Source organism: Malaclemys terrapin, chromosome 2, assembly GCF_027887155.1.
Source record: "Malaclemys terrapin pileata isolate rMalTer1 chromosome 2, rMalTer1.hap1, whole genome shotgun sequence".
In the NCBI taxonomy this organism is placed as follows: Eukaryota; Metazoa; Chordata; order Testudines; family Emydidae; genus Malaclemys; species Malaclemys terrapin.
The window spans coordinates 143754329-143778518 of NC_071506.1; the positions used below are offsets into that span (position 1 = coordinate 143754329).

Here is a 24190-nt window from a genome sequence, read left to right on the forward strand (position 1 = left end):
TTTCACCCCCATTCCATGCCCCATCCCCTGCACCCCTCTCCCCGCTCCTCTAGGGCTTGCCCATCTAGATCCCTAATTCACTAACTATCTGCACCACCCATGCACAACCGAGACTTGAAATCACTTAACCAGGGCAGGCCCCACCAGCTGAACATGTGGCTGCCTAGCTGCCCTGGGCCCCCTCCCCCAGGTCCCTGCATTTGTCACTGTGCCAGGGAATGTTGGGTTTAGCTAGGCATGTCTCAGCCAGGGCGGAGGAAGGTCAGATCGGGAAGGTGCCCACGCCCTGGGATACCCTGCAGCTTCCCCCAGGGAGAGTTGCAGCCGCTTATCCAGGCAGGCTCAGTCAGTAGTGTGAGACTATCTCTGCACAGGGAAAGGTGCTGAATAATCCAGCAGAGGGGCAGTGCCCCCACTCAAACTGCACTACGCTCTGAGCCAGCAGCACTGACAGCCTTAGGCTACATCTACATTACAGGGTGGGGCGATTTAAGATACGCAAATTCAGCTACGCGAATAGCGTAGCTGAATTCGATGTATCGCAGCTGACTTACCCCGCTGCAGGGATGGCGGCAAAATCGACCTCTGCGGCTTCCCGTCGACGGCGCTTACTCCCACCTCCGCTGGTGGAGTAAGAGCGTCGATTCGGGGATCGATTGTTGCGTCCCGATGGGACGTGATAAATCGATCCCCGAGAGGTCGATTTCTACCCGCCGATTCAGGCGGGTAGTGTAGACCCAGCCTTGGGGTACATCTACACTACAGCGGGAAGTCGATTTAAGATACGCAAATTCAGCTACGTGAATAGCGTAGCTGAATTCGACGTATTGCAGCCGACTTACCCCGTTGTGAGGACAGCGGCAAAATCGACTTCTGCCGCTTTTTGTCGGCGGCGCTTACTACCACCTCCGCTGGTGGAGTAAGAGCGTCGATTCGGGGATCGATTGTTGCGTCCCGATGGGACGCGATAAATCGATCCCCGAGAGGTCGATTTCTACCCGCCGATTCAGGCGGGTAGTATAGACCAGACCTTAGAGACCATGGCTGCTCCCTGAAGGTGTTTCCAGCTCCCTCTAATAAACCCTGGCCTTGGCTTGGTAGAAAGGACTCGTCAGTGCAAGGGCCATGTTGCTGCATGGCTGGAGCTTTCCTGGCACTGGGATGTTGGCCCTTGTGCTGGGTCCCTCCTAGCAGCTCAGCTCTGCTGGCCCCTGCCATCCTCAGGGGATCCAGGCTCCTGGAGGCTGGAGCCAAGGTTGGCAGGCAGGGCTGGACTCCAGACAGGGGCAAATCTTTGGTGCACCTCGGTGCCGCCTGTTCTCTATCTGTGGCATCCAGTCTAGTCTTCAGTGGGCCGTAGGACTGGTGGCTGAGTTTGGTGGATAAGCGCTGAACAGTGTGGGTGGCCTGTGCCAGACTGAAGATCAGACTAGAGGATCTGGGGGTCCCTTTTGGCCCAAAACTCTCTGATTCTGCCAGGAATGGGTGCTTCCTTCCAGGCTGTTGCACTCCAGAGCAGGCCATGCTTTGAGCCCAATGCCCCCACTTCCTGGCAAGCCCTGAAACCTGGCAGGGTTCAGAGATGCAGGGGAGGGGTCTTCTCCCCCTCCCCACCTGCCAGGGGCTGGCTGCTCCGGCGACCTAGCACCTGGGCAGTTTCTGGCTTGGGATCACCCAGCTGGTTTCCCAGTAGGCCCAGCACAGATCAGATTGGCCTGTCTCTGGCCCCTACAAGGCCAAAATCCTGAGTCCAGATTACTCTGTCCTATAGAAAAGGCCACTCTGCAGCCTCCTCCCCCCACCCCCAGACAGCCAAGCCCAACCCACAACCACCTGACTACAGACAAAGCAAGGTGGCAAGGCCCAGAAATCCCTGCCCAGACAAATCCAGCTTGGGGGGTTGATGCTCCTGCCGTACAATATCCCAAATCAGAACAGACAGAGCCAGTGAAACCCAGCAGATGCCAGGGACTTGCTGCTCTGTGCCAGTGCTATTGTGCTGTGAGCCCCAAGTGCAGGCATCTCAGTGGGATGTATCCCTGACCCCCAGCAAACCCTGACAACTCAATGCTAATGATCCCACTAGCTTTTTGCGTGGGAAGCAATCCAGTGGCCTGGGCCGTGCACTTCCGTTCAGGTTCTCCACCCTCCCCGCCCTGGGCTGTCTGAGCACCTTGGAGATCCTTTCTACCCAGGAGATCCCAGCTCGGCCTGCTGACCGGGCCTGCAGCAGGGCAGAGCTCTTTCCTGGCAGTTGGTATCATAATCATATCTTGGCCGCTTCAATGAGAAACTCAGACATCACGTACTGCAGCTGCCTCCTGCCAATAGGGAGAGGAACAGATGGCCACGACAAGTGATGATATGGGAGAGCTGTCGCTGGGGATGGGGGAAGCTCAATACACGGGGAGGAGGGGGGGTCAAGGGCTAATCCCAGGGGATCAGAAATGCCCTAGTGGCTGCATTACCCCTCTAGGGAGAGGAACCATACATTGGGGCAGGAATGTGCCCTTTGGAAGTCTCCATAGCACCCTACATGTCCCCGGGCCATATAAATAACAATCATTGTAAGGGACAAAATATCTGGCAGTAGGGTGTAGTGGTCCAAGCACAGGCCTGGCATCCAGCACTCCCACCTCTGGCCCTGGCCAGGCCTCTGTGTCTACGCAGAGGGGCCACATGAAGCTTCATTGAGGTGCGATGCTCTGCGCACCCTGACCGCTTCACAGTTGGAATCCTCGTCTCCCTGCATCTTCCCTGCCATGCTACAGAGTCCTCCTACCCACTAGCCATCACAGATCCTCTACACTTTCTCCTGCAGGAACCGGGGAGCCAGCCCATCCCTTCACAAACCCTGGGCAGGTGCCTTTTGCAGGGGGCTCCGCCATCTCCCCCAAAGCAGCATCTTCAAGCCTCGCCCTATTTCTTCCTTTCTGCTCAAGCTTGCGGAGATCTGTACACTTTGTGGAGCCCTTTCTCCCCAGGGCAGAGTGATGAGCCGCTTTCCCAACCTGCTGGGGAGAGGAAGCCTGGCTCCAGACATACTATCCCAACTTGTTTTTCAAGTTACCGCTTGTGCTTTGGCACAACAAATCCAAGCATGCTCTCCTGCTTTGATTACTATCTTTGTGGGAAACTGAGGCAAAACCCCTGCATTCTGCACCACACTTGGTACAGGTGGCCAAGGCAAAATCCTCACTGCCAGTGCCTGGGGGTGTCTGTTGGGTGGCCAGTACTGCAATAGCTGGGCCTCTCGGTCTTTAATATATTTATCCTCACACACCCCTTCACAGCAGGGCAGGGCCTGTCCCACCATTGTATTGATGGGGAAACTGAGGCACAGGGCTGCTAAGTGACTTGCCCACCATCACACAGGGACTCTGGGATTTAACCCATTTTAGTCTATTCTCCCCCTGTGCCCTGCCCAGTGATTGCCAGGGCGTGGCTCACTGCTGGCACTCATTCCCCCTCTGCACTGATCCCTACAGTTACTGGGCTGCAGCCCTTGAAATGGGTCCAGGCAGTTTGGAAAATTCCACTCTGCTTCCCCGCCGCAGGGAGAATAGAACCGTCCACCCCACCCACATGGCTGTTCCCACACAAACCTGCAAGGGGGAGCAGATGGAGCAGAGATTTTTTCAACCCCTTCCTGGTCCGATCTAGGCTGTGGAATGGGGGAAGAAATGTACCAGCTGCACTGAGCAAACCAGCAGCATAAGTCACAGGGGCAGCATGCAGCTGCATGCCGGACTTTGGCCAGCTCTGTGTGTTACATTGATGTCAAGTGTTTCATGGGAAAATTTGCAGGTAACAGTCAACTGTGGATTTAGCACTGGTGCAGCCCTAATGTGCGAAGCCTTCAGCATATGTACAGGGCTTGCACAGGGCCAGCTTCCCCCAGGCATGGCCTTGCCAGCTGGCCCCTAGCCCTGAATTGGGCAGGGGCCACAGGGCCATTTCAACCCATGTTCCTTGTGGTTCTCAGCCTCTCTGCTGAGCCTGCCCCATTAGTGCAAAATGTGGAGGTGAGTTTGTGATGCGGGAACTGGAGCTGAGACCCACCAAACTTATCTCACATAGTCCCCCCTACAGAAAACTGCTAGGAGAGGGGAACTGAGTGGGGCTGGAGTTGGACTGGTTAGAAGCTTTGAGGCTCGGAGCACTTTCCCCAGGGCTTCCAGGTGCTGGGGAAGGGACAGGGGCGGCTCTATGTTTTTTGCCATCCCAAGCCTGTGGGCGGTCTGCTGGTCATGCAGATTCAGCGGCATGCCTGCGGGAGATCCGCCGGTGCCATGCCTTCAGCGTCCCCGCCTCTGAATTGCCGCCGAAGCCGCGGGCCCGGTGGACCGCCCGCAGGCATGCCGCCGAACGCAGTCTGACTGCCGTCCTCACAGCGACCGGCAGGCCCCCCCTGTGGCTTGCCGCCCCAGACACGAACTTGCTGCGCTGGTGCCTGGAGCCACCCCTGGAAAGGGAGATGCTCTGTTATGTAGCCCTGTGTGACACACCTACCAAGTGTGTGAGTGTCACATGAAGGTCATGACACTGGACAGGGCTGCCCTGAAATCTGACTCACCCTCCAGCCTGGGTTATCTCACTCTAGGATGACCAGATAGCAACTGTGAAAAAACGGAGGGTAAGAGGTGCCTATATAAGAAAAAGTCCCAAAATATGGGACATCTGGTCACCCTATCTCACTCAGATCTAGGTTTCCACCCTGTTTACACAGGGAGGAGGGGAAAATTCTCCACAAGAGTCACCATCTTTTGTGCTTAGCTTTAGGAGTGATGTCATGTGGCTCAGGCTAGATCCACTCACAAACCTGCACCAGTTTAATGAAAGGGGTGATTTGAAGACGGTTTAGTTCAACTGGCACAGCTTTGGGTGGAGGTTCTTATATCTGTTTAAACCTTGCATGGATCAGCAGATCTCTTACAGGGGCAAATGAAGCTTAGCTAATATAAACCAAGTTAAAGCAGAGAAAGAGTGGTCACACAGGGGTTTGCACGGATTTAATTGCACTGTTTTTTAAACGGATTTTAAATTAAACTGTTGTAAATCCTCAGTGTGGATTGGAGCAACCTGTGTGGAACCTGGAGCAAAGAGTGAAGGAGGGAAGAGTTTGGGGGAGGCACCGCCAGGGAGTCAGTCTGCATGCACGTGTCTGGAATGTTGGCTGCAGTTGCAGCACTTCTTTAAATCATTCTCTGAGCAAAGATCTGGTTTAGTTTTACTAGTGTGGAGACCTTTCATGGTACAGGAGACAGAGTGGCAGTGGACAGTCTGATGTAGTCTGTAGTCACGCTGAGAGCTAGAAAGCCAGAGGAACCCCAGCATCCAGCAGCCTCATTAGAAATCCCCCTTGGATTCATTACATCAGAATTCTCTTGACTGAATGCCCCACCAATATCTCAGTGCCCCTGCCGTCCATGCTCCCTCCTGAACCCCAAGACTAATGCTCTTGTCCCATGTCACTCACTAACAGCCTTTCCCAGCCCTGCTTAGCTTGTAGCTCCTGGTAGGGCAGAAAGCTGAGCCCTTCCCACAGGTTAATGAATAATCAGGCTATTTGCTTTCAGGGCCTTGCTGTGATCCTGAGTCTATGGCAGAGGCAGGAATAGCCCTGGGAAGAACACCCAGCCTGAGGTAACTCACTTCCACCAGTGACCAGTCCCAGCCCGCCACCGGTCTGAGGAGGGGCCATCCCAGGCGTATCCCCAAAACAGCCACAGACCCTCCACACACTTGTTACACTCCACCTACCGCGTACAGTGGGCCTCCAGTTCATGTGTCATGGGGAGGTTTGGGGGTGTTGGCAGAGCCGTGGATTCAGGGAGTGCCCAAGTGTGGAACAGTGGGGTGGTTGTCAGGAGGGGAGTGGAACACAGAACGGAAATACCCAGGGGAGGGGCTGTAGGTCAGGAACAGGGAGCATCTGTGAACTGGGGAGGAGGAAGCCTGTGCTTGTAATAGCAGGAGTAGCTGTGGGTCAGAATTGAGGGGCACTGGCAGAGCTCAGTGTGAATGACAACTAACACGTAAAACAATACTTTTGAAAATCTGCTTCTCCCTCCCTCCCTTTCCACGGCTTCTTTGTGTCACCGGAGTGGGAGGAAGTGCTCTTTCTGGGGCGCATATTGCTGCAGCGATGCTCAGAGAGCTGGACCCCCCTCATTAGAAAGAGAGGGGGTGGACTCTGGGAGCCTGGAACTTGCTTCCCCCCGCACACTCCAAAATAGCTTGAATTTGGCAACTTTCACTCTAAAAGATGCCTGCCGTCGAGGGTCTTTTGGGAGGGCGGGGGCACGCTGCTGAGGTGGTGAAGGGGCTCGGGGGCCAGCTTTGCTCCTGTGACATCAATGATTTGAAAGCTGCCGAGATTGGAGTTAGTTGAACTATACTGATTGTATAACTACCTCTGTCAGGATGCCCAGCGCCTGTAGTATTTTAAATCTAAATAAACAGAGGGGGAATAACTCCGCTCCTGGCCAGTATGTCAGAGTAGGGCTAGCTCTCCATGAACTCTGTCCCATGGCACCGAGCCTGCCAGAGACCCACGGCGATGGGAATTCACTGGTGATTCCCCTGCTTGCTGTGGACTGTACCGTTTCCCAAAGCTCCACCCCACTCACGCCTAGTTGCAGGCCCCCTTGGCCTGGCACCTTGGCTTTGATACAAGGGTAGTTGCCTTGTTCTCCAAGGTGGCTTTCTGCCTTCCCAGTGGTCATGTGCCCTGAGGCTAAGAGACTATCCCTCCTGGGCACTGGAATGGGCTCTGCAAAGACACCACAGCATAGTGGGTTCTGATCCCAGCTCTGTTACAGGCTTCCTGAAAAGCCCCTCCCCATGACTCAGCTTCCCAGCCTGTAAAATGGGGCTACACTGCTTCCTTATGTCCCAGAGGTGTTGCCAGGCTGCTTAAAATGTGAGCTCTTTGAGGTAGGGACTGCCTCCAAATAACAAATGCAGTGGTGTTTGTAAAGAGCTTTGAGATCCTGATGTGGAAGGGACTAGGGGAGGGCGAAGGGTTAATATTATAAGGTGGTGACAAACCCAGTATGACCACCTAGGCCTGTGTGTTTCTCACTGAGCCACACACCAGCCACTGAGAAGGTTGTGGCAGCAGCAGAATCCAGCCTGCTTCCTTCTGCTCCAAAAGCACAAGGAGAATCTCCATTAGGTGTTAGCAGTACAGGACCTCTGACACACAGTTGAGCAGCTCAGATCCAGCTTTCCCTAACACACTTATGCTGTTCATAGCCCTTCCCTGTTCAGGTGAGGTTGGGTGGTGCTAATGTCCCCGGGTTGTCCCTGGTTATCCCAGGGCTGAACTGGCACAGATTTTCCAAAGAGCTATGGAAGAGAAGCCAGGAGCCCAGCTTCCAGACACAGGCTCTAACATCAGCCTCTGAGCAGGCTGTCCCCATGGTGTGATTGCAATGAGGCATGGATGGTATCCCCAGTCCCTGGGATCAGACGCAGCTGGCTTCTCACTGTGGCGACCACCTGAGGGGAACTGGGCTTATTTAATCTGAAGAAGAGAAGAGTGAAGGGGACGTGATAGCAGCCTTCAACTACCTGAAAGGGGGTTCCAAAGAGGATGGAGCTTGGCTGTTCTCAGTGGTGGCAGATGACAGAACAAGGAGCAATGGTCTCAAGTTGCAGTGGGGGAGGTTTAGGTTGGATATCAGGAAACACTATTTCACTAGGAGGGTGGTGAAGCACTGGAATGAGTTACCTAGGGAGGTGATGGAATCTCCTTCCTTAGAGGTTTTTAAGGTCAGGCTTGACAAAGCCCTGGCTGGGATGATTTAGTTGGTGTTGGTCCTGCTTTGAGCAGGGCGTGGGACTAGATACCTCCTGAGGTCTCTACCAACCCTGTGATTCTATGATTCAATCTGCCTGTATAATGGGGCTGGTGCAGCAGCCTCATGCAGTGGCGTAAAGGGCAGCTTGGGCCAAAGCCTGGCTTCTAGATCAGATTAAATGCAAACACCAGACGCACACTCACCTGGAAACACACAGCCCAGCTCCTTCCTTAATTCCCCTCTCCTCCATAACTCACCTTCCCCACCACTGTGTACGACCCATCTAGAGATGGGGCTGGTCTCTGCTCCTAGTGCCCCCTAAGCAAACTGCTGGAGTCTATGGGCTCTCCCTAGGCTCCCCCTCTGCTATTGAGGCCATGTGTTGTGGGCTGCCTGTCTCTTGGGGCAGGACGGACCCCATGAGCCACGAGGAGGTGGTTCCCGCTGTGCTCCTGCCTCCAGCTTTCCTGTGTTGCAGCAAGCGCATGCCTGGGGCGGCAAGCCGGGGGGCGGCGCACTGGCAGTCAAGCCGCCTTTGGCGGCATGCTCGCAGGAGGTCCGTCGGTCCCGCAGCTTCGGTGGCAATTCGGCGGCGGGTACGCCGAAGGCGCAGGACTGGCAGATCACCCGCAGAAACGCTGCCGAATCCGTGTAACCAGCGGACCGCCCGCAGGCGTGCCACCGAAGGCCACCTGACTGCCGTGCTTGGGGCAGTAAAAAACACAGAGCCGCCCCTGCATGTTGCTGCATCCAGGACACTGCTGTCCAGAAGCCTCAGCCCCAGGGAGGACGGAAAGGCCTTTAGCATGTCCCACACCGACTGCTTCTGCTCATTACTTACAGGGATCCCCAGATGCTCCCTGCCCACGTGCAGCTCTCTGAGTGCTCAATCCCAAGATTCTCCCAATGAGTCAATGCTATTGCATCCGATCCAAATGCCAGTAATGCAGCTGTAGGCCCCAGCGCGGCACCTGCTCCCAGCCGTGTTTGTTCTGTCTTCACATCGCTCTGGTTTCGGTAGGAGGGAAGCAGCAGCAGCAGGATCGTAGGGCAGCAGCCAAAGTGCATGCACAGAGCCCTGCCACACAGCTCACGGCCAGCGCAGCCACCGCACATCCAAGGCATGCAGACATGCCACCTGGCCCAGTGATGGCACATTGCAAGCTGGGTATTGTAGCCACCGAGAATGCCAATTAGGTGGCAGTTTGCATGTAATTAATATGTACAAAGGAGGCAGCGGCCACAGGCTCTTGTGTGGGCAAAGCTTGGAGACGGCATTACATGATTTAGGTCAGTTAATACCAGGGGAGTTGGGAGGATCTTTGGAGGTTGTTTTATTGAGTGCGTGACTCCCACTGCTTCCCCCTCCCATCTCCAGGCCTTGGCAAGCCTTTGGAACGAGAAGCATTCCTGTCCTTTTGCAGCTTGCTAATGGGCATGCTTGGGGGAGCTCAGTTTCCCTCGCCCTTTGCCAAACAAAATGCACTGCTCTCTGCCAGCTCTAGTCCAGTTCTTGCAATAGGTTTGCTCTGTGCTGTCAGCTCGCCTGCAAATGAACTGCCTTCTGAGCCCACCAGCCGTGATGCCGCAGACCTGTGCAAGAGAGCTAAATTGTGTGAATGAATCTGAGCTGTAATCGGGTGGATCTAGACACCAAATTGTCTCCAAATTCATCTCCTAACAGCTCTGAATCATATGCCATAGCTTTATATCCTGCAGGTCTGTAATCCATGGTCAGGTCTAGCACAAAGCAGCCCATTTCTTGGAAAGAAGATGTGTTTTGATTCCTCCTGAGTGATGTTGCCTAGCAGTTTGCATCATCTTTCCGCTCCAGTGGGGTGTACTGTAGCTGTCCAATGCCCTGGGGGTACAAGCGAGCCTCCCAGCCGGGGTCGACAGACTTGGGCTAGTGGGGCTCAGAGCAATGCTCTAAAAATAGCAGTGTAGACAGCGCTTGGACGTTGCAGCTCTGACTGGAGGTCTTGCTCTGAATCCCACCCCCTGCCTAGGCTTCAGAGCCCAGAGCTCTAGCTCTGAGCACGCATTTATTGCAGCCAGTGGGAGCGGAGGGGGCTGGCAGCTCCGAAAATCAGGCCATTACTGAGTCACTCTGTGATGCTGCTCGGAGGAGTAAAGCATTCTGGGAAGGAATGTGACATCTCAGTGTTCATTTTTCATCAAGATGCAGAAATCCTTAGGGGAGCGTCCAGAAACCTCTGAGCATCACTGCGTTGTATTGGGGCGGGAGGGTTCCCTTTCCACAGCATGTCTGCTGAGTGCCTGCTCCCTGTGCCCTTATTAATACAGGTGTTTGCAGGGAAATCGTCCCTGCGCTCCTCTCTGGATGGGGATGATTAATTATTACTAATAATACACTGTGATTAAACTGTCAAGCTGGAGCTTTAAAGACAAATCAGCAACTGCCGGTCCCTTTCCCCAACCAGCTTGCTGCTTAAATTAGACATAACAGTGTGTGGGCAGGTTTCTCTTCCCCCTGCTCCTTCACCAAATGCAAGGTCTGACTGATTCCAGAGGTGAAAAAAACCTCCAAACCTCAAGCTTAAGCAAAAATCCCAGGTTTGTTTTTGGAAGATACAACCGTGCCTATTGGTTCGCCCCACCCCAGAGCTGGAGAGATGCAGATTTCAGTGCATCTAAATACACCAGTGGTGTCCCAACATCCTGGGCCACGGGGACATATTCAAGAGGGGAGCCTCTGATACTTCAAGCTGGGTTCACTTCCAGCCCCAGTGTGTTAGTTAGATCATCTTAAGAGTGTCTTAGATACAAAGGGCCTGATTCCAACCTTACATGGATTTTACCCGACTTCAGTGGAGTTACTGCTGAATTCTATAGATATGAGGCCCCCAGGGGACCAAATTCAGACAACCTGGGTAAGGGAAAAAGAGTGTAAAACTAAGGGAGCATGACTCTAGCACCTTGGGGGAAGAAGGTGTAGATTAGTGAGCTTGTCACTTCTGTATTTGGCCCAGCCAGTCCAAGCTGCTTAGATGTATCAGGAGGGTCTGATCATCAATAACTTTGGCTGCCAGACTCCCAATTGCCCTCAGTTATAGTCATGCAATTTAAGTGGGGTTGCCACGGGCTCATATGGGCAGAATCTGGCCACCTGCATTTAAGGAGCTGCTGATTTCTTCTCTGGGCTCACTTGGCGGCAGAAACATGAGGAGGTGTGGTTGCTACCGTCTCCTTCCTTTGCAAACCCAGTCATAGTGCTGTTGGACTGGCTTGTGGCCTCAGACCAGGCCTATGCTTTACACACCTCCAGCTGTATAGCACACTAGCCTGGGGCTTGGCAGACAGGATTCAATTCCAGATGTAGACTACTCGGGTAAGTCATGTAGTGCCTTGTGCCTCAGTTTCCCCTCTGTGCAATGGAGGCTCTCAGATGCTCTGGAAATGGAAGCCATAGAAGTGCTGTACATAGGGTTAGAGTGGTGCTGGGGGGCCTAGGGTGGCTGTCATTAGACAAACCTGTGTTTGAAATCTTTGCCTCGGTTTTCACCTGCTGTTGTTATTCATGGGTTGTTCCTTGCAAGTTGGAAGTTGAAATCAGTCTCCAGCCCAGATCATTCTTCTCCCCTGTGTGGAGACAGACTGGACCCACATCTGCCTTTAGTCACGCCTACACCAACACTGACTTCCTTCCCTGGTGTATGTTTGTGGGGTACTCACAAGAGCTGGGCACATTCCAGGCCAGAATTCCCAAGAGGTGCAACACCCAGCTGGTCTCTAAGTGGGGGTAGGATTCTCCATGGTTCTTGGTGGGCACTGGACCCTTTGGGCAAGCTGGCCGCCAGTGGTATATTACTGCAGTGTTGCTCACTAGGGCTAAACTTCTGGCCATGCACATTTATTATCGGGGCCACTCCCAGGCTGAGGGACGTGAGCTAGGACCCTAGGAGAAAGGTTCTAGTCGTGGGTCCCTTCTGCTCTCTGTGGGCCCAGTAGCGAGCCAGCACTAACTCTTAGCAGGCAAAACTGAACCTGAGGACCCCAGGTTCACAGAGAGCCAACCCAACAGCCAGCCACCAAACTGCAAGAAATGAACGTGCTGCAGCCAGCGACCGCGGGAAGCAGGGCACCACCCTATGGGCACAGGCCCCACTACCGGAACTTGCAATGCCCCTATGGAATTGGGAGGGACTGGAGACAGAAAGCGTCACTTTCGGCATTCAGCCAAGGGCTCCCTGTCTCCAGTCCACGGTGGCCTATGGACAGCTGCCAGGTGAGTGCTTTACTCAAGGCAACGGGGGCCCAGCACATCTCAGGGTGGCTGCCATGGGACCTCAGCCTGGAGTGCTCCGGGAGAGCAGCTTAGGGCACAGGCAGGACTGGGCGAGCAGGTTCTACATGTTTCTTGTTCACCAAACTTGGGGGAGGCAAAGGGGTCACAGCTGAACAGCAGCACCCACAGTCTCTTGACTTGGCTTCCATGGCCTTTGCTCCACACTCTCTCTCCCCTTTAGATTTTCTTTTCCCTGGTTAATTCCTAATTCACTCTCACTGGGAGTTCTTCCCCTTGATCGCTGCTCCCTGCCCGCCGGTAGCACCAGTGCCAGGAGACATTTCCATGGAAGGCCTCCAAGAAGAACTGTCTGCTTGGTAGGGGACACGTAGAGCCATTTGGCCTGGATGTCTCTGTGGGTTAAAAATGACCCGGGGGGGGGGTGAAGTACTTGAATGTGATGAAGGAAGGAAGGGCAGTCACATGGACACTTGCATGGTTCATAGGAAGCCTGTGCTACTGAGTGACCCGCGGCATGGACTGTGGGCCGGATTCGTAGAGGTGCTCAGTGTCCACAAAACTAGCTGAGGGGTGCCCTGAAAGTCAGATACTGTCTCCTAATTGTTTTATGGTTGGCATCACCATCCTCACAAAAAACAAAAAGCCCTTTTCACTTCCTCAGGCTCTATATACTTAAGAACATAAGAACGGCCGTACTGGGTCAGACCAAAGATCCATTCAGCCCAGTATCCTGTCTACCGACAGTGGCCAATGCCAGGTGTCCCAGAGGGAGTGAACCTAACAGGTAATGATCAAGTGATCTCTCTCCTGCCATGCATCTCCACCCTCTGACAAACAGAGGCTAGGGACACCATTCCTTACCCATCCTGGCTAATAGCCATTAATGGACTTAACCTCCATGAATTTATCTAGTTCTCTTTTAAACCCCGTTATAGTCCTAGCCTTCACAACCTCCTCAGGCAAGGAGTTGCACAAAAGGCCTGAAAGGCTTTATTAATTATTATTATTATTTTATTGCTTGTGGGTTTTTTTGCCTTAGGTATGTCAGGCGTGTCATGCAGTGAAGGAATAGACCCCTGGCAGTATAGATGGTGGGAATGCCCTGAGATAATGGTATTTCGGAGGAAAACAACAAATTTTCCAGATTGCTAAAGGCAGGCTACCCTTAGTAGGTCCATTAGGTCACTGTTCAAAGAAAGTTATTGACTTATGCTAGGCAGTATAGCCCAGTGCATAGGACTCTGGACTGGGACTTGATCTGGGTCCAATTCCCAGTTCTGTCACTGGACTGCTCAGTGACCTTGGGCAAGTCCCTTCCCTCCCTGTGCCTGTTTCCCCATCTGTAAAATGGGGGTAATATTCTGTTTTAGCAAAGAGCCTCTCTCCAAATTGTTGCTCAGGTGTTGGAGTTGAGTGTTAATAAAAAACAAATATTTGTGGGGAGGGATAGCTCAGTGGTTTGAGCATTGGCCTGCTAAACCCAGAGTTGAGTTCAATCCTTGAGGGGGCCATTTAGGGATCTGGGGCAAAAATCTGGGGATTGGTCCTGCTTTGAGCAGCAGGTTGGACTAAATGACCTTCTGAGGTCCCTTCCAACCCAGATATTCTATGATTTCAAATAAAAATCTCATCCCCTCTCAGTTGGTCAGGTCACACTTGCATGATGGGTCTGGTGTCACAATTCTACAAGGTACTTGTAAAGATAATTAAAGGCCCATCCACTGAATTAGGGGAACAGCTCAGGATTTGTTCACACAACTAGCCATTTTGCATGAGCACTTACATGTGTGGGCTATGCACATGTCAAACAGCTGCTCCAGCACCATTTGCACATGCAGCTAAGGAGGCCAAAAATGCCTCATAGAAACACAGCAAAATATGTCATCACACCCAAAATATGAATAAATAAATCAACGGGGCTATTCCCCAGGTCTTCTTCCCACCTCTGTGCTCCTTCCTTTCATAGATCTGTCTATTCCCATCACTCGTTCCACAGTCCTACTATGCCATGGCCCACTCCATTCAGGAATCTCCTTTTTATACCTCCAAGACCCCGTTCCCATGCTGCATGCCCTATCCCAGGGGTCGGCAACGTTCGGCACGCGGCTCGCCAGGGTAAGCACCCTAGCGGGCCGGGCCAGTTTATTTACCTGCTGAGGCGGCAGGTTCGGCCGATCGCGGCCCCCACTGGCCGCGGTTTGCCGTCCCGGGCCAATGGGGGCGGCGGGAAGCTGCGGCCAGCACATCCCTTGGTCCGCGCCGCTTCCCGCCGCTCCCATTGGACCGGGACAGCGAACCGCAGCCAGTGGGGGCCGCGATCGGCCGAACCTGCTGCGTCACCAGGTAAATAAACTGGCCCAGCCCGCTAGGGTGCTTACCCTGGCGAGCTGCATGCTGAACGTTGCCAACCCCTGCCCTATCCCATGGGTTCTCAGCCTGCGGGGTAATGAAGAGGTCCCAGGGGAGTTAGCATTTCTATATGGCTAGATGGACAGGACAGGCCCAATGCTTTTTTTTTTCTGGAGGGTGGTATCTGTACAAGGCCCACTCTGTGCAAGGGTGGCAATGGCCTTGGGGGAGTGGGGGTGGGAGGGTTACAGTTCCTGGGCAGGGAGGTGCTATGTGAATGTCAGGAAGTCTCATGAATGCTTTATTAGATGCAGAGGCACTGCCCTGTCTCTCTCACACACACACACACCATGCCACTCAGGAGGTTACACACAATTTGAAGCTGCACAGTCTCAGCTTCTCCCCCACCCCCATTCCTGCCCCCAATCCCAGCCTTACTTCCCCATTCCCAGCCCACCGCTATCCCTCCCCAGCTCCAGTCCAATCCCTCATTTCCAACCCCACAGCCTAACACCTAGTCCCATACCCCTAATCTCACCCCCCAAATCCCAGCCTCCCATTCCCACTCCAGCCCCTTCCACAAATCTGACCCCCCATTTTCACCACAGCCTCGTCTCCCAAATCCCACCCCCCCCCACTCATCCCAACCCCTTCTCCCAAATCCCAGCCCCCCCTTCGCATCCTACCCCCCAAAAATCCCATTCCACTCCTAATTCCAGCCTCCCCGTCCATCCCATCCCCCATTTCCTCCCAGCCCCGCCCTGTGCAGCGCCGCAGTGCGCATGTGCGCCATCTCCCTCCGGTTTCTCAGCGGGCACCGCCTTACCCGAGCGCTCGGGCTGTTGCGGTACCGCCCCATGGCACCGATTGGCTGTGAGAGCCCTCACTCGCCGGCGCCGCGGGCGGCGATTGGCAGCGATCTGCGAGTGGGCGGGCGGAGCGGCAAGTATATAAACTCGGGGGGTGAGCGCTCTCTTTCCGCTGCGCCGCACCCGCTGTTGAGGAGGAGTTGCTGCTGGCTCAAGCCCCCCGCCCTCTCACGCGACGCGCCATGGCCGCCAACCCCATCGTGTTCTTCGATATCGCCGCCAACGATGAGCCGTTGGGGCGCGTCACCTTCGAGGTACTTGGGAGTAGGGAGGTCCCGCGAGGGGTCCGGCGGCGCCATTTCCTGGCAAGAGCACGAGGCCATTTTGGGCGGGAGGGGCGCGCGCGCGCGGCTAAGGGAGCCGGCCGGCAGCGCGCGCGCGGGTGGTCTCGCGGGAGCGAGCGCGCGCCTCGTGGCCGCTGTGGGCTCCACGTGGCTGAGGCAGGCCGGTGCGCGAGGACCTGTCCCGGGGGGAACTGGGAGCGCTCCTCGCCTCCGGGGGGAGGTTGCCCCGAAGGCGGCATGCGGTGCCGGCCCCACCCCGCGCCGTAGCGGCCGGGATCGTAGCGGCGGCCCCTCCTCTCTCTCCCCCGCCTTCCCCTCTGCAGTGAGGCCGCTGCGTTGGGGGCGGCGCTCGCGCCTCTCCGGAATCCGCATCGCCGCGCTGGGCAGCTGCCCGGCCTGCCCGTGCTTTGGCTTGCTCGCTAAACGCTTCGGGCTGCGGGCTGCCAGGCGCCTTCGGAATATGCTGTAGTGGCTGGGACTCGAAGCTGCTCGTACACTCGCAGATCTCGCCCTGGATCAAGAGCTCATGGTCGCTAATTAGCCCTAGGCTGTAATTGAAGCCCCATCACGCTGCTGTTGCTCTCCAGACAAAGTCCGTCTCCAGGCCCTGCATATCTAAAGCCCTGTTAGCGGCGAAAGGGATGTGCTTCATGCTGGAGTGAGATTCTCCGAGCCGTCATCTTGCCTCGGGTACTTCTTTTGAAGGCGAAGATATGCTCTAGTCCCCAAGCTCGTAATCCTGGATCTATTCACTTTACTCGTAATAGTTAAATCAGAAATCCTGGCATGCCGGTTATAGTACTTTGAACCCAAGGACTGCATGCTAAACTGCCTTCTTGTAGAACAGCCCCTCATTTTGGATCAGAAACTTCAAATTGTGAGCTTTCTCAAGCTGAGGTGTGAAAAGGATAGCAAGCTTTATTGATGCAGACATTCCTTTTTCTAACATGTAAGGGCTTGTATGGTATGGAGCAAATGCCGAACAGTGCTGGGAGGGGGGTGTGAAGACCACTAATTCTCTGTAGCAAGCAACAGAGGGTCCTGTGGCACCTTTAAGATTAACAGAAGTATTGGAGCATAAGCTTTCGTGGGTGAATGTCCACTTCATCAGACGCGATTAATGGAAACTTCCAGAGGCAGGTATAAATCTCTCTGTAGCAGTACCTTTCATCAGGGCAACAAAGCACTCTGTAGTTTTTAAGCAAACCAGAGTTCAGGCTGTTAGTAAGTGACGATTGTACTCCATTAATCATTTGATGTTTGCTTGCCAAACTTGAGGTTAATAGTAAGCTCATCACCAAAAGTTACATAAATCAGATTCTTGACTCCTTGGTATGCTTGTCATATAGCCAAACCTGTGTCCCAGTGGTTGAGAATAAGCTTTGAGCAAGACTTTCTAACTGGTCTCATTAACCACTCAAATAATTTTCCTTTTGGAACATAAAGGCTTCTCCTGTGAACAGGTGTGTAAGTGCATAAACTGTAGTCAACAGACAGTGCATCCTTTGTCCAGGGACTCCATTTTGTCTGAGTCCCTCTGACACAGTCCAGTCTGACAGAGAGAATAGTGGAAACCCACTGCTGCTTCCCGCACACTACTGTACCAGGAAATGAGCTTGGCTTAATAACCTTTCTAACAAGGTTGCAGTTGGACCAAGTGTATGCTTTGTCTCGTACAAAACTATCAGCTTCATAAAAGATGATACAGAATCTTGTGAATTAATTTAATAATGGAGTCTAATCCTTGTTCCAGCTGCCAGGTTCTGCTCATATAAGGAGGAGCTGGTGGCAAAAGCCATGGAACATGATCTGAGGGAAGTAAAGCATGGCTTGCAGAATCCTGGATTGCATTTAAAGAAACAATTTCAACGCCATGTAGGCTTCTGTCATGGATTTCGAGTGATGGAATGTAGCCATAGCACAACTTGTATTCAACAAACTACAGCCACTGCAAGATTCTCCCATAAATCGTTATGTTGTAGTATGCTGATTTGTTTCTCCTGTTTTAGTAGTTGGCAAACACTCTTTATGCAAAATGACTTAACTGACTCTCTTTTCTTCTACAGCTGTTTGCAGACAAGGTTCCAAAGACAGCAGGTCTGTAAAAACCACTCAAGATCATGGAGACTGCATTGCAGTCTTCAGTTTACTTTTATTAAGAATAAGTTTGAAATTTTCACCCAGAGGCTTGCCAATGGGTGTTCCTATAAATTCCATCTAGTAATGACTGTCTTACATTGACAGAAAACTTCCGTGCCCTGACCACTGGGGAGAGAGGATTTGGTTACAAGGGGTCCTGCTTTCACAGGATCATTCCTGGATTCATGTGCCAGGTATGCGTCACTGACTTTCTTACTACTTGGTTATGGCCTCTTTCAGTAGTTTTGTTGCAGCTCCTATACTTTGAAACAGTCAAAGAAGTGATTCTGCAATTTTATAGGACAGTCTTGCTTAGGGGTTCAAGACTGACAGTAAACAGACAAGAAGGCTGTCACTAGCCTTCAGGTTTTGTGCCTGATTGAGTAAAGGGGTGGCTTTGACTGTACTGGTAGCTTGAGCAGCAGTCTTGTATAGATTAGAAGTCTGCCTGACCGATTAGAAGGGTGGGCATCGCTGTATTTCACTTTCAGTGCTTGCTTTTTTTTGCAGGGTGGTGACTTTACATGTCATAATGGAACTGGTGGTAAATCGATTTATGGTGAGAAGTTTGCTGATGAGAACTTCATCCTGAAGCACACAGGTCCTGGCATTTTGTCTATGGCAAATGCTGGCCCCAACACAAATGGATCCCAGTTCTTCATCTGCACGGCTAAGACTGAGTGGTAAGTACTGTTGAAATCTGTACTCTTCATTCATCTCTGAATTTACTCAACACCTTTTAGGGTTTTATTAACTTTGCCATAGCCCTCTAATGCATTGTTTAATTCTAGTGTAGTGTGGCCTGTTCCCCAAAATGTTCCTGTGATCCTGATCAGTGTGCATAATGAAACCTCAAACAATTCTGGTCTCAAGGTTTCTATATAGTGAGGCTTCATTGAGCCCCAAACTACAGTTGTTGTAACAGTGCCCAGAAGCAAGTGTGTAATTCCCCAGATCCTCCCGTATCTGACAGATTTTGAGGGTAATACTTCCTGTCTTGTGGCTCATCTCTCACTTTACCAGCCTCCCATCATGCTCAATGGAAATTTCTATAGCAAAAACTGAGTACTAACAAGGTTGCTGATTATACAAGCTTCCTGAAATCAGTGGTTTAATACAGTAGGTCACAAACAAGTCAGATTGGTGCTTCTCAGCAACATGATCCTATAAAACGTGTGTTTTATCTTAGGTTGGATGGGAAGCATGTTGTCTTTGGCCGTGTCAAAGATGGGATGAAGGTGGTGGAGGCAATGTCTGGCCTTGGATCAAGAGAGGGCAAAACAAAGAAGAAGGTCACCATTGCTAACTGTGGGCAGCTGTCATAAAATTCCTTTCTGTCTTAACCAACCATTCCTTCTGTAGCTGGGGCTAACATACCATGGTGTTTAGCCCCTTGTAATTCTTGTGTTCCTGACTTACTGCTGCATTTCTATTGGGTTTCATTTCCCTTATCTTCACAAGTCTAGCTGCACTGCAGAGTTAAGTTTATGATTATGAAATTAAATAAATAAAACAAGCTAAACCACATGAGTTTTCTTTTTTTATAAGGAAATCTGCTTGGGGCATTTGTGTAGCAATCATGTATTTTCCTAAGATTGGCAAGAAATCTCCTTCTGAAGAAGCGTAGATTGGCTACTATCATTATGTAGTATCAGTAGCTAGGTTTCTAAAACTGTCCTACAGGGATTCCTTTAGGGAAATCCCTAGATTAAAACTGTTTTGGAAGCCTCTGTAGCTTAGTGTTGATGACCTGTCCTCAGCAGCATGGGAGTTAGTGGATGCCTGCCAATTGAATACTCTTAAGGCCACTACAGAATGAATGGCTAAGCAGGGTTTTTAATGGTAAAATGTGACTAGAAACAACCACTGATAGTAAAACTCCTATTTAGTTAATTTGGTGCAGGGTAAGGTCCTAAGTGCTTAGATGCCGATTAGCAAAAGCCCTATTCTGTATTTTGGAAACACAGCACAGTGAGACACTGGGCAGGTTGACACTACAGCTGGGATCAATCCACCAACTGTTGATTTAGCAGGTCTAGTAAAGACCCACCAAATCCAACTGTAGATCGCTCTCCAGTCAACCCTTTATACTCTACCCTTGAGAAGAAGAGTAAGGTAAGTCGACTGGAGATTTTTCTCCTATTGACCCCAGCGGTAACTCGACCTAAGGTATGTTGACTCCAGCTATGTTATTCACGTAGGTTGACTTAATCACTGAGTAGTTCATCTGCAAGCACTGCAACCTCTTAAATTTACCACTACTGCTCCTTGCAGCATCCAGGCCAGGGGTGGCCAAACTTTTTGAGCCACATATGACAATCTTCAGAAGTTCAAGAGCTGGGGCATGCCTGCCAGGGTTGTGGGGGCCATGTGCCTCCCTGACTTCTTTTATTTTTGGTGCTAGGGTTTGCTGGCTCTGCTCAGTCACATGGTGTGGCCAGGTCACCTCCCTGGAGCTGCAGCTGTGGGGAGAGGCAGTGGCAAACACTGGGGAGCTGCAGGGAGGGGTTGCTGAGGAATGGGAGGAGGGGCATGGGGGGGTGGGAGGGTGTAGGTCCCAAGCTGTTGGATGGGGGGGAGGCTGGACCTTGAAATTGTACTCCCCATTCTCAGCAGGTACCAATTGTCTCTGGCACAAACCTCTAGTCCCACCACTCTGCAGAAGCCCTAAGCTCCCCCCTGCCGTCTGGTAGGCAGAGAATGTGCAAGGGGGGGGCTCAGTGAGCTGCATTTTAACAGTGAAAGAGCTGCATGTGGTTAGCCAGCTGTGGTTTGGCCACCCCTGATTGAGGCTCCCTGGAGGCCTCCTGTCAGTACTAATCTACCAGACCCTGTACATTCAAAGCAGAGTATAAAACACTAAATGAAACACAATTGGAGAGGGCTTCCCTGGTGTGGCTAAAGAAATCTAATGAAAATGATTTATGCATTGCATAGTCTCCAGCATCAGTGTGTTCAGTTAGCCTTGTGATCATCAGACTAATCAATAATTCCAAGAGACAATGGCATAATGTCCCATAAAACAAATCTTACCCAAGTAAACGCTGAAATTTAATGCCAGCAGTGGAACTGCTGTGTTACATATCCAGTGTTGTGATAGTATGTTGTATCTCTGCCCAATGCCATGCTACTAGTCATTTGTCAATAGCTGTCTGTATTGGTATTTAAGGTGTCTGTGGCATTAACACTAAAAGTAATCCTGCTTTCTAGAGGCACAATATAGCATGACTCTAGTAACTAATTTGAAATTAATAGCTGTTGCCAACAATGGCAACTCCACATAAAGATCTTGCATTAATACTATCACTGTTTAGCTATTGAATAGTCTTCCTAAATTACTTGGCCTTTTTTAGGCCAATAAAGATCTTTATTGATATGATCATAGTTACACAGTAGAATCACATTACTTTAAAAAGCAACAGAGTGCTGTGGCACTTTATAGACTTACTGGAGCATAAGCTTTTGTGGGTGAATGCCCACTTGGTCAGCTGCATGCAGATCCAGACTAAGGGTAAGTCTTCACTTACCTCCGGGTCCGGGGGCAGGTGATCGATGTTCTGGGATTGATTTATTGCGTCCGGTCTAGACACGATAAATCGATCCCGGAAGTGCTCGCCGGTACTCCAGCTCGGCGAGAGGCGTACGCGGCATCGACGGGGGAGCCTCCCTGCCGCGTCTGGACCCGCAGTAAGTTCGGACTAAGGTACTTCGAGTTCAGCATGTTATTAATGTAGCTGAATTTGCATACCTTAGTCCGAAGTGGGGGGTTAGTGTGGACCAGGCCTAACACGGCTCCCCCTCTGATACTCAACATTACTTTAAGTTAACAGATGATGCAGGCAGTAGGTGGGTCTACTTGCATCAGCCTTGTGGTACCTCCATATTATAAAATGGAAATTGAGGGTTGGGAGTCAAGTGGGGTAAAGAGAGATGTAGAGGAAACAGGAGAAATTCTCTTCTCAATGGGTGTCTCTTCTATTGCAAAGAGAAGTAGATAATCTCTTACTCCCTTTACCAAGTCTCTTGGGACTAGCTGATTTGGAAAGGTACAAGTAACTTGTCTGCAATGGAAAACTGCTCTTCCTACCTTTCACTTTCCTTTTGGCACAAACTTGTGCCTGGCTTTTGCAACTAACACTTGCTGACAGTGGTTCTTGTTGCTGCATGACACATCTGTTTCTGGAGAGCTGGGAAGGCACTAGAGGCAGCTCCTTGTTCACAGCTGTTACACACTGAAGAGCCTGAATGCTAAGAGCCTAATCAGTTGGAAATAAGTGCTCTCCTAGCTACCTGTGGAGGAGGCTGCTCTGCTAGTAGAAGGAATGAGCAAGTGAAAGGGAACAGTAGAGGCATAGCCCTGGGCAACAGTGGGGTGTTGAGGGTGTATGGCAGAAAAGCTGGGTGGAGTCAACAAGCTACTGTCTGTGTATACTTCCTCTTTATGAAGGAAAGGGGGGGAGGGAGGAACAATAAATGTATCATTCCCTTCCATCTTGTTTCTGAGAGGCTGCAGGGGTGAATGGAAACACATTGCACTGGCTCAGAACTGACTGAATTGGCATAGGCTTACCCCTCCCCCCCATTAGTCAACAGCTAAACAGCTATTTGGAGAAGGGTACCAGCAGGAGCACCAGCGATAGTCATCTGACACCTTGTGCCACACCATCTTAACACCAAATGCATAGGCTCTAAATGCCTCGTATAAATAACTGATGAAGATCAGCTGCCCAAACTGCTTCCAGCCTAGTTTGCGTTTAAAGAACTTGCCTGCTTTATAATAGCACCTGCCACCAAAAGCATTTTCTCATTGATTCTTAAATCAGTCTGTAATTACTGGCTTCCTTTTGGATGCCCAAACAGCCAGCTGGCAAAACTATTGCCATTTGATTGGCCTGAATGTTGCACCCCATTCTGTCAGTTTGCCACTTTAGAAATCAATATTATAGAAAATCAATGTAGTACATTAACTCATGTCAAAATTGCAGTGGTCATGTAGCAGTGTCGGTCCAAGAATATTCAAGACCAAGTGGGTGAGGCAATATCTTTTATTGGGCTGACTTCTGTTGGTGAGATGAGCTGCCACTTATTTGAGCCTCAAAATATAACTTTGAGTGGGGGCTTAATCTAATGGGGCCCCATCGGATCTGTTCTTTGGCCCTATACTGTTCCATGTCTTTATCAGTGATTTGGGGGGAAATCCTGGTTAAAAATTGTGATGACATAAAACTTGATGGAGTGCTAAATAATGACAGGTCAGCTTTAGAGATTGCCTGGGTAAGCTAGGCACAGTTGAACACCACTTTTTAATACAGCTAAATGTAAAGCTGTACATCTAAATACCAAGGGTTTAGGTCATACTTACAAGATGGGAACTGTGTGTTGGAAAGCTGAGGTTCAGAAAAGATTTAGGTTGTGGTGGATAATCACCTGAATATAAGCTCACAGCGCCATGCAGTGGTTAAGAAGAAATGTGATCCTTGGGTGCAAAACCAAGATAATATTGAATTAGGACAATGCAGTGTCCATGAGACCTTTAGTGGGATACTGTGTCCCGTTCTGGTCAGCTTTGAAAAGATTGTTGATAGATTGAATCGTTCTTTGAGCTCTTTCCAAACTCTGGAAAACCTGCCAGTGAGAGACTAGAGAAGCTCAAACTATTTGATCCAAGAAAAGGTTGAGGCAACTTGATTAGTCTATAGATACCTAGGTGGGGAAGAGATTGCTGCTAGCAGACAAAGGCAGAACAAGATCCAGACGACTGAAGGTAAAATAGTTTCAAACTAGAAATGAAGTGCAGATTTTTAACAGGTAACTTACCTAGGGGTGTGAATTCTCCATCACTTAATGTCTTTCTAAAATATATGCTCTAGAGAGCAATTGTACCTGATGCAAGAATTGCAGTGAAAATCTCTGGCCTGTTATGAAGGAGGCCCTACTCCAGGGGTTCTCAAACTGGGGGTTGGGGTTGTGAGGTTTAGATGGGGGGTTGTGAGCTGTCAACCTCCACCCCAAATCCCGCTTTGCCTCCAGCATTTATAATGGTGTTAAATACATTTAAAAAGTGTTTTTAATTTATAAGGGGGGGGGGGTTGCACTCACAGGTTTGCTATGTGAAAGGGGTCACCAGTACAAAAGTTTGAGAACCACTGCTCTACTCATTATGCTCTCTTAACATATGTGACTATCAATCTGGAGCTCCACTCTGACTCCCTTTGAATTTAGAGTCCTGTTCAAGGTTTGTCGGGACACGCAGAGCCCTCTGTGGGACTGGGCATGCTTACCTACAGAATGCCTTTCTCTCTGTCGCCACTACCTCCCATAATGGGTACATTCCAGTGGAATGAGGAGACAGTTGAGGCCCATGAGTGTAGGAGACAGATCTTACTCTTGGTCCAGCTGTTGGGAATGGAACTCACCTTGCCAGAGGGGGGAAAAAATCTCTCCCTAGATAATTTCTTTAGCACATAGACA

At 51.1% G+C, this 24190-nt stretch overlaps 1 protein-coding gene across 1 annotated transcript; it reads left to right on the forward strand.

Annotated features, from left to right (window-relative positions):
- The first annotated feature begins 15395 nt into the window (after nucleotides 1-15395).
- Nucleotides 15396-19246, forward strand: PPIA (peptidylprolyl isomerase A). The gene is made up of 5 exons (XM_054019105.1): nucleotides 15396-15550; nucleotides 17647-17677; nucleotides 17825-17913; nucleotides 18230-18402; nucleotides 18909-19246. Exons 1-5 carry the CDS (start codon nucleotides 15479-15481, stop codon nucleotides 19042-19044), a joined length of 501 nt encoding a protein of 166 aa, XP_053875080.1. The 5' UTR covers nucleotides 15396-15478; the 3' UTR covers nucleotides 19045-19246.
- Nucleotides 19247-24190: the final 4944 nt, after the last annotated feature.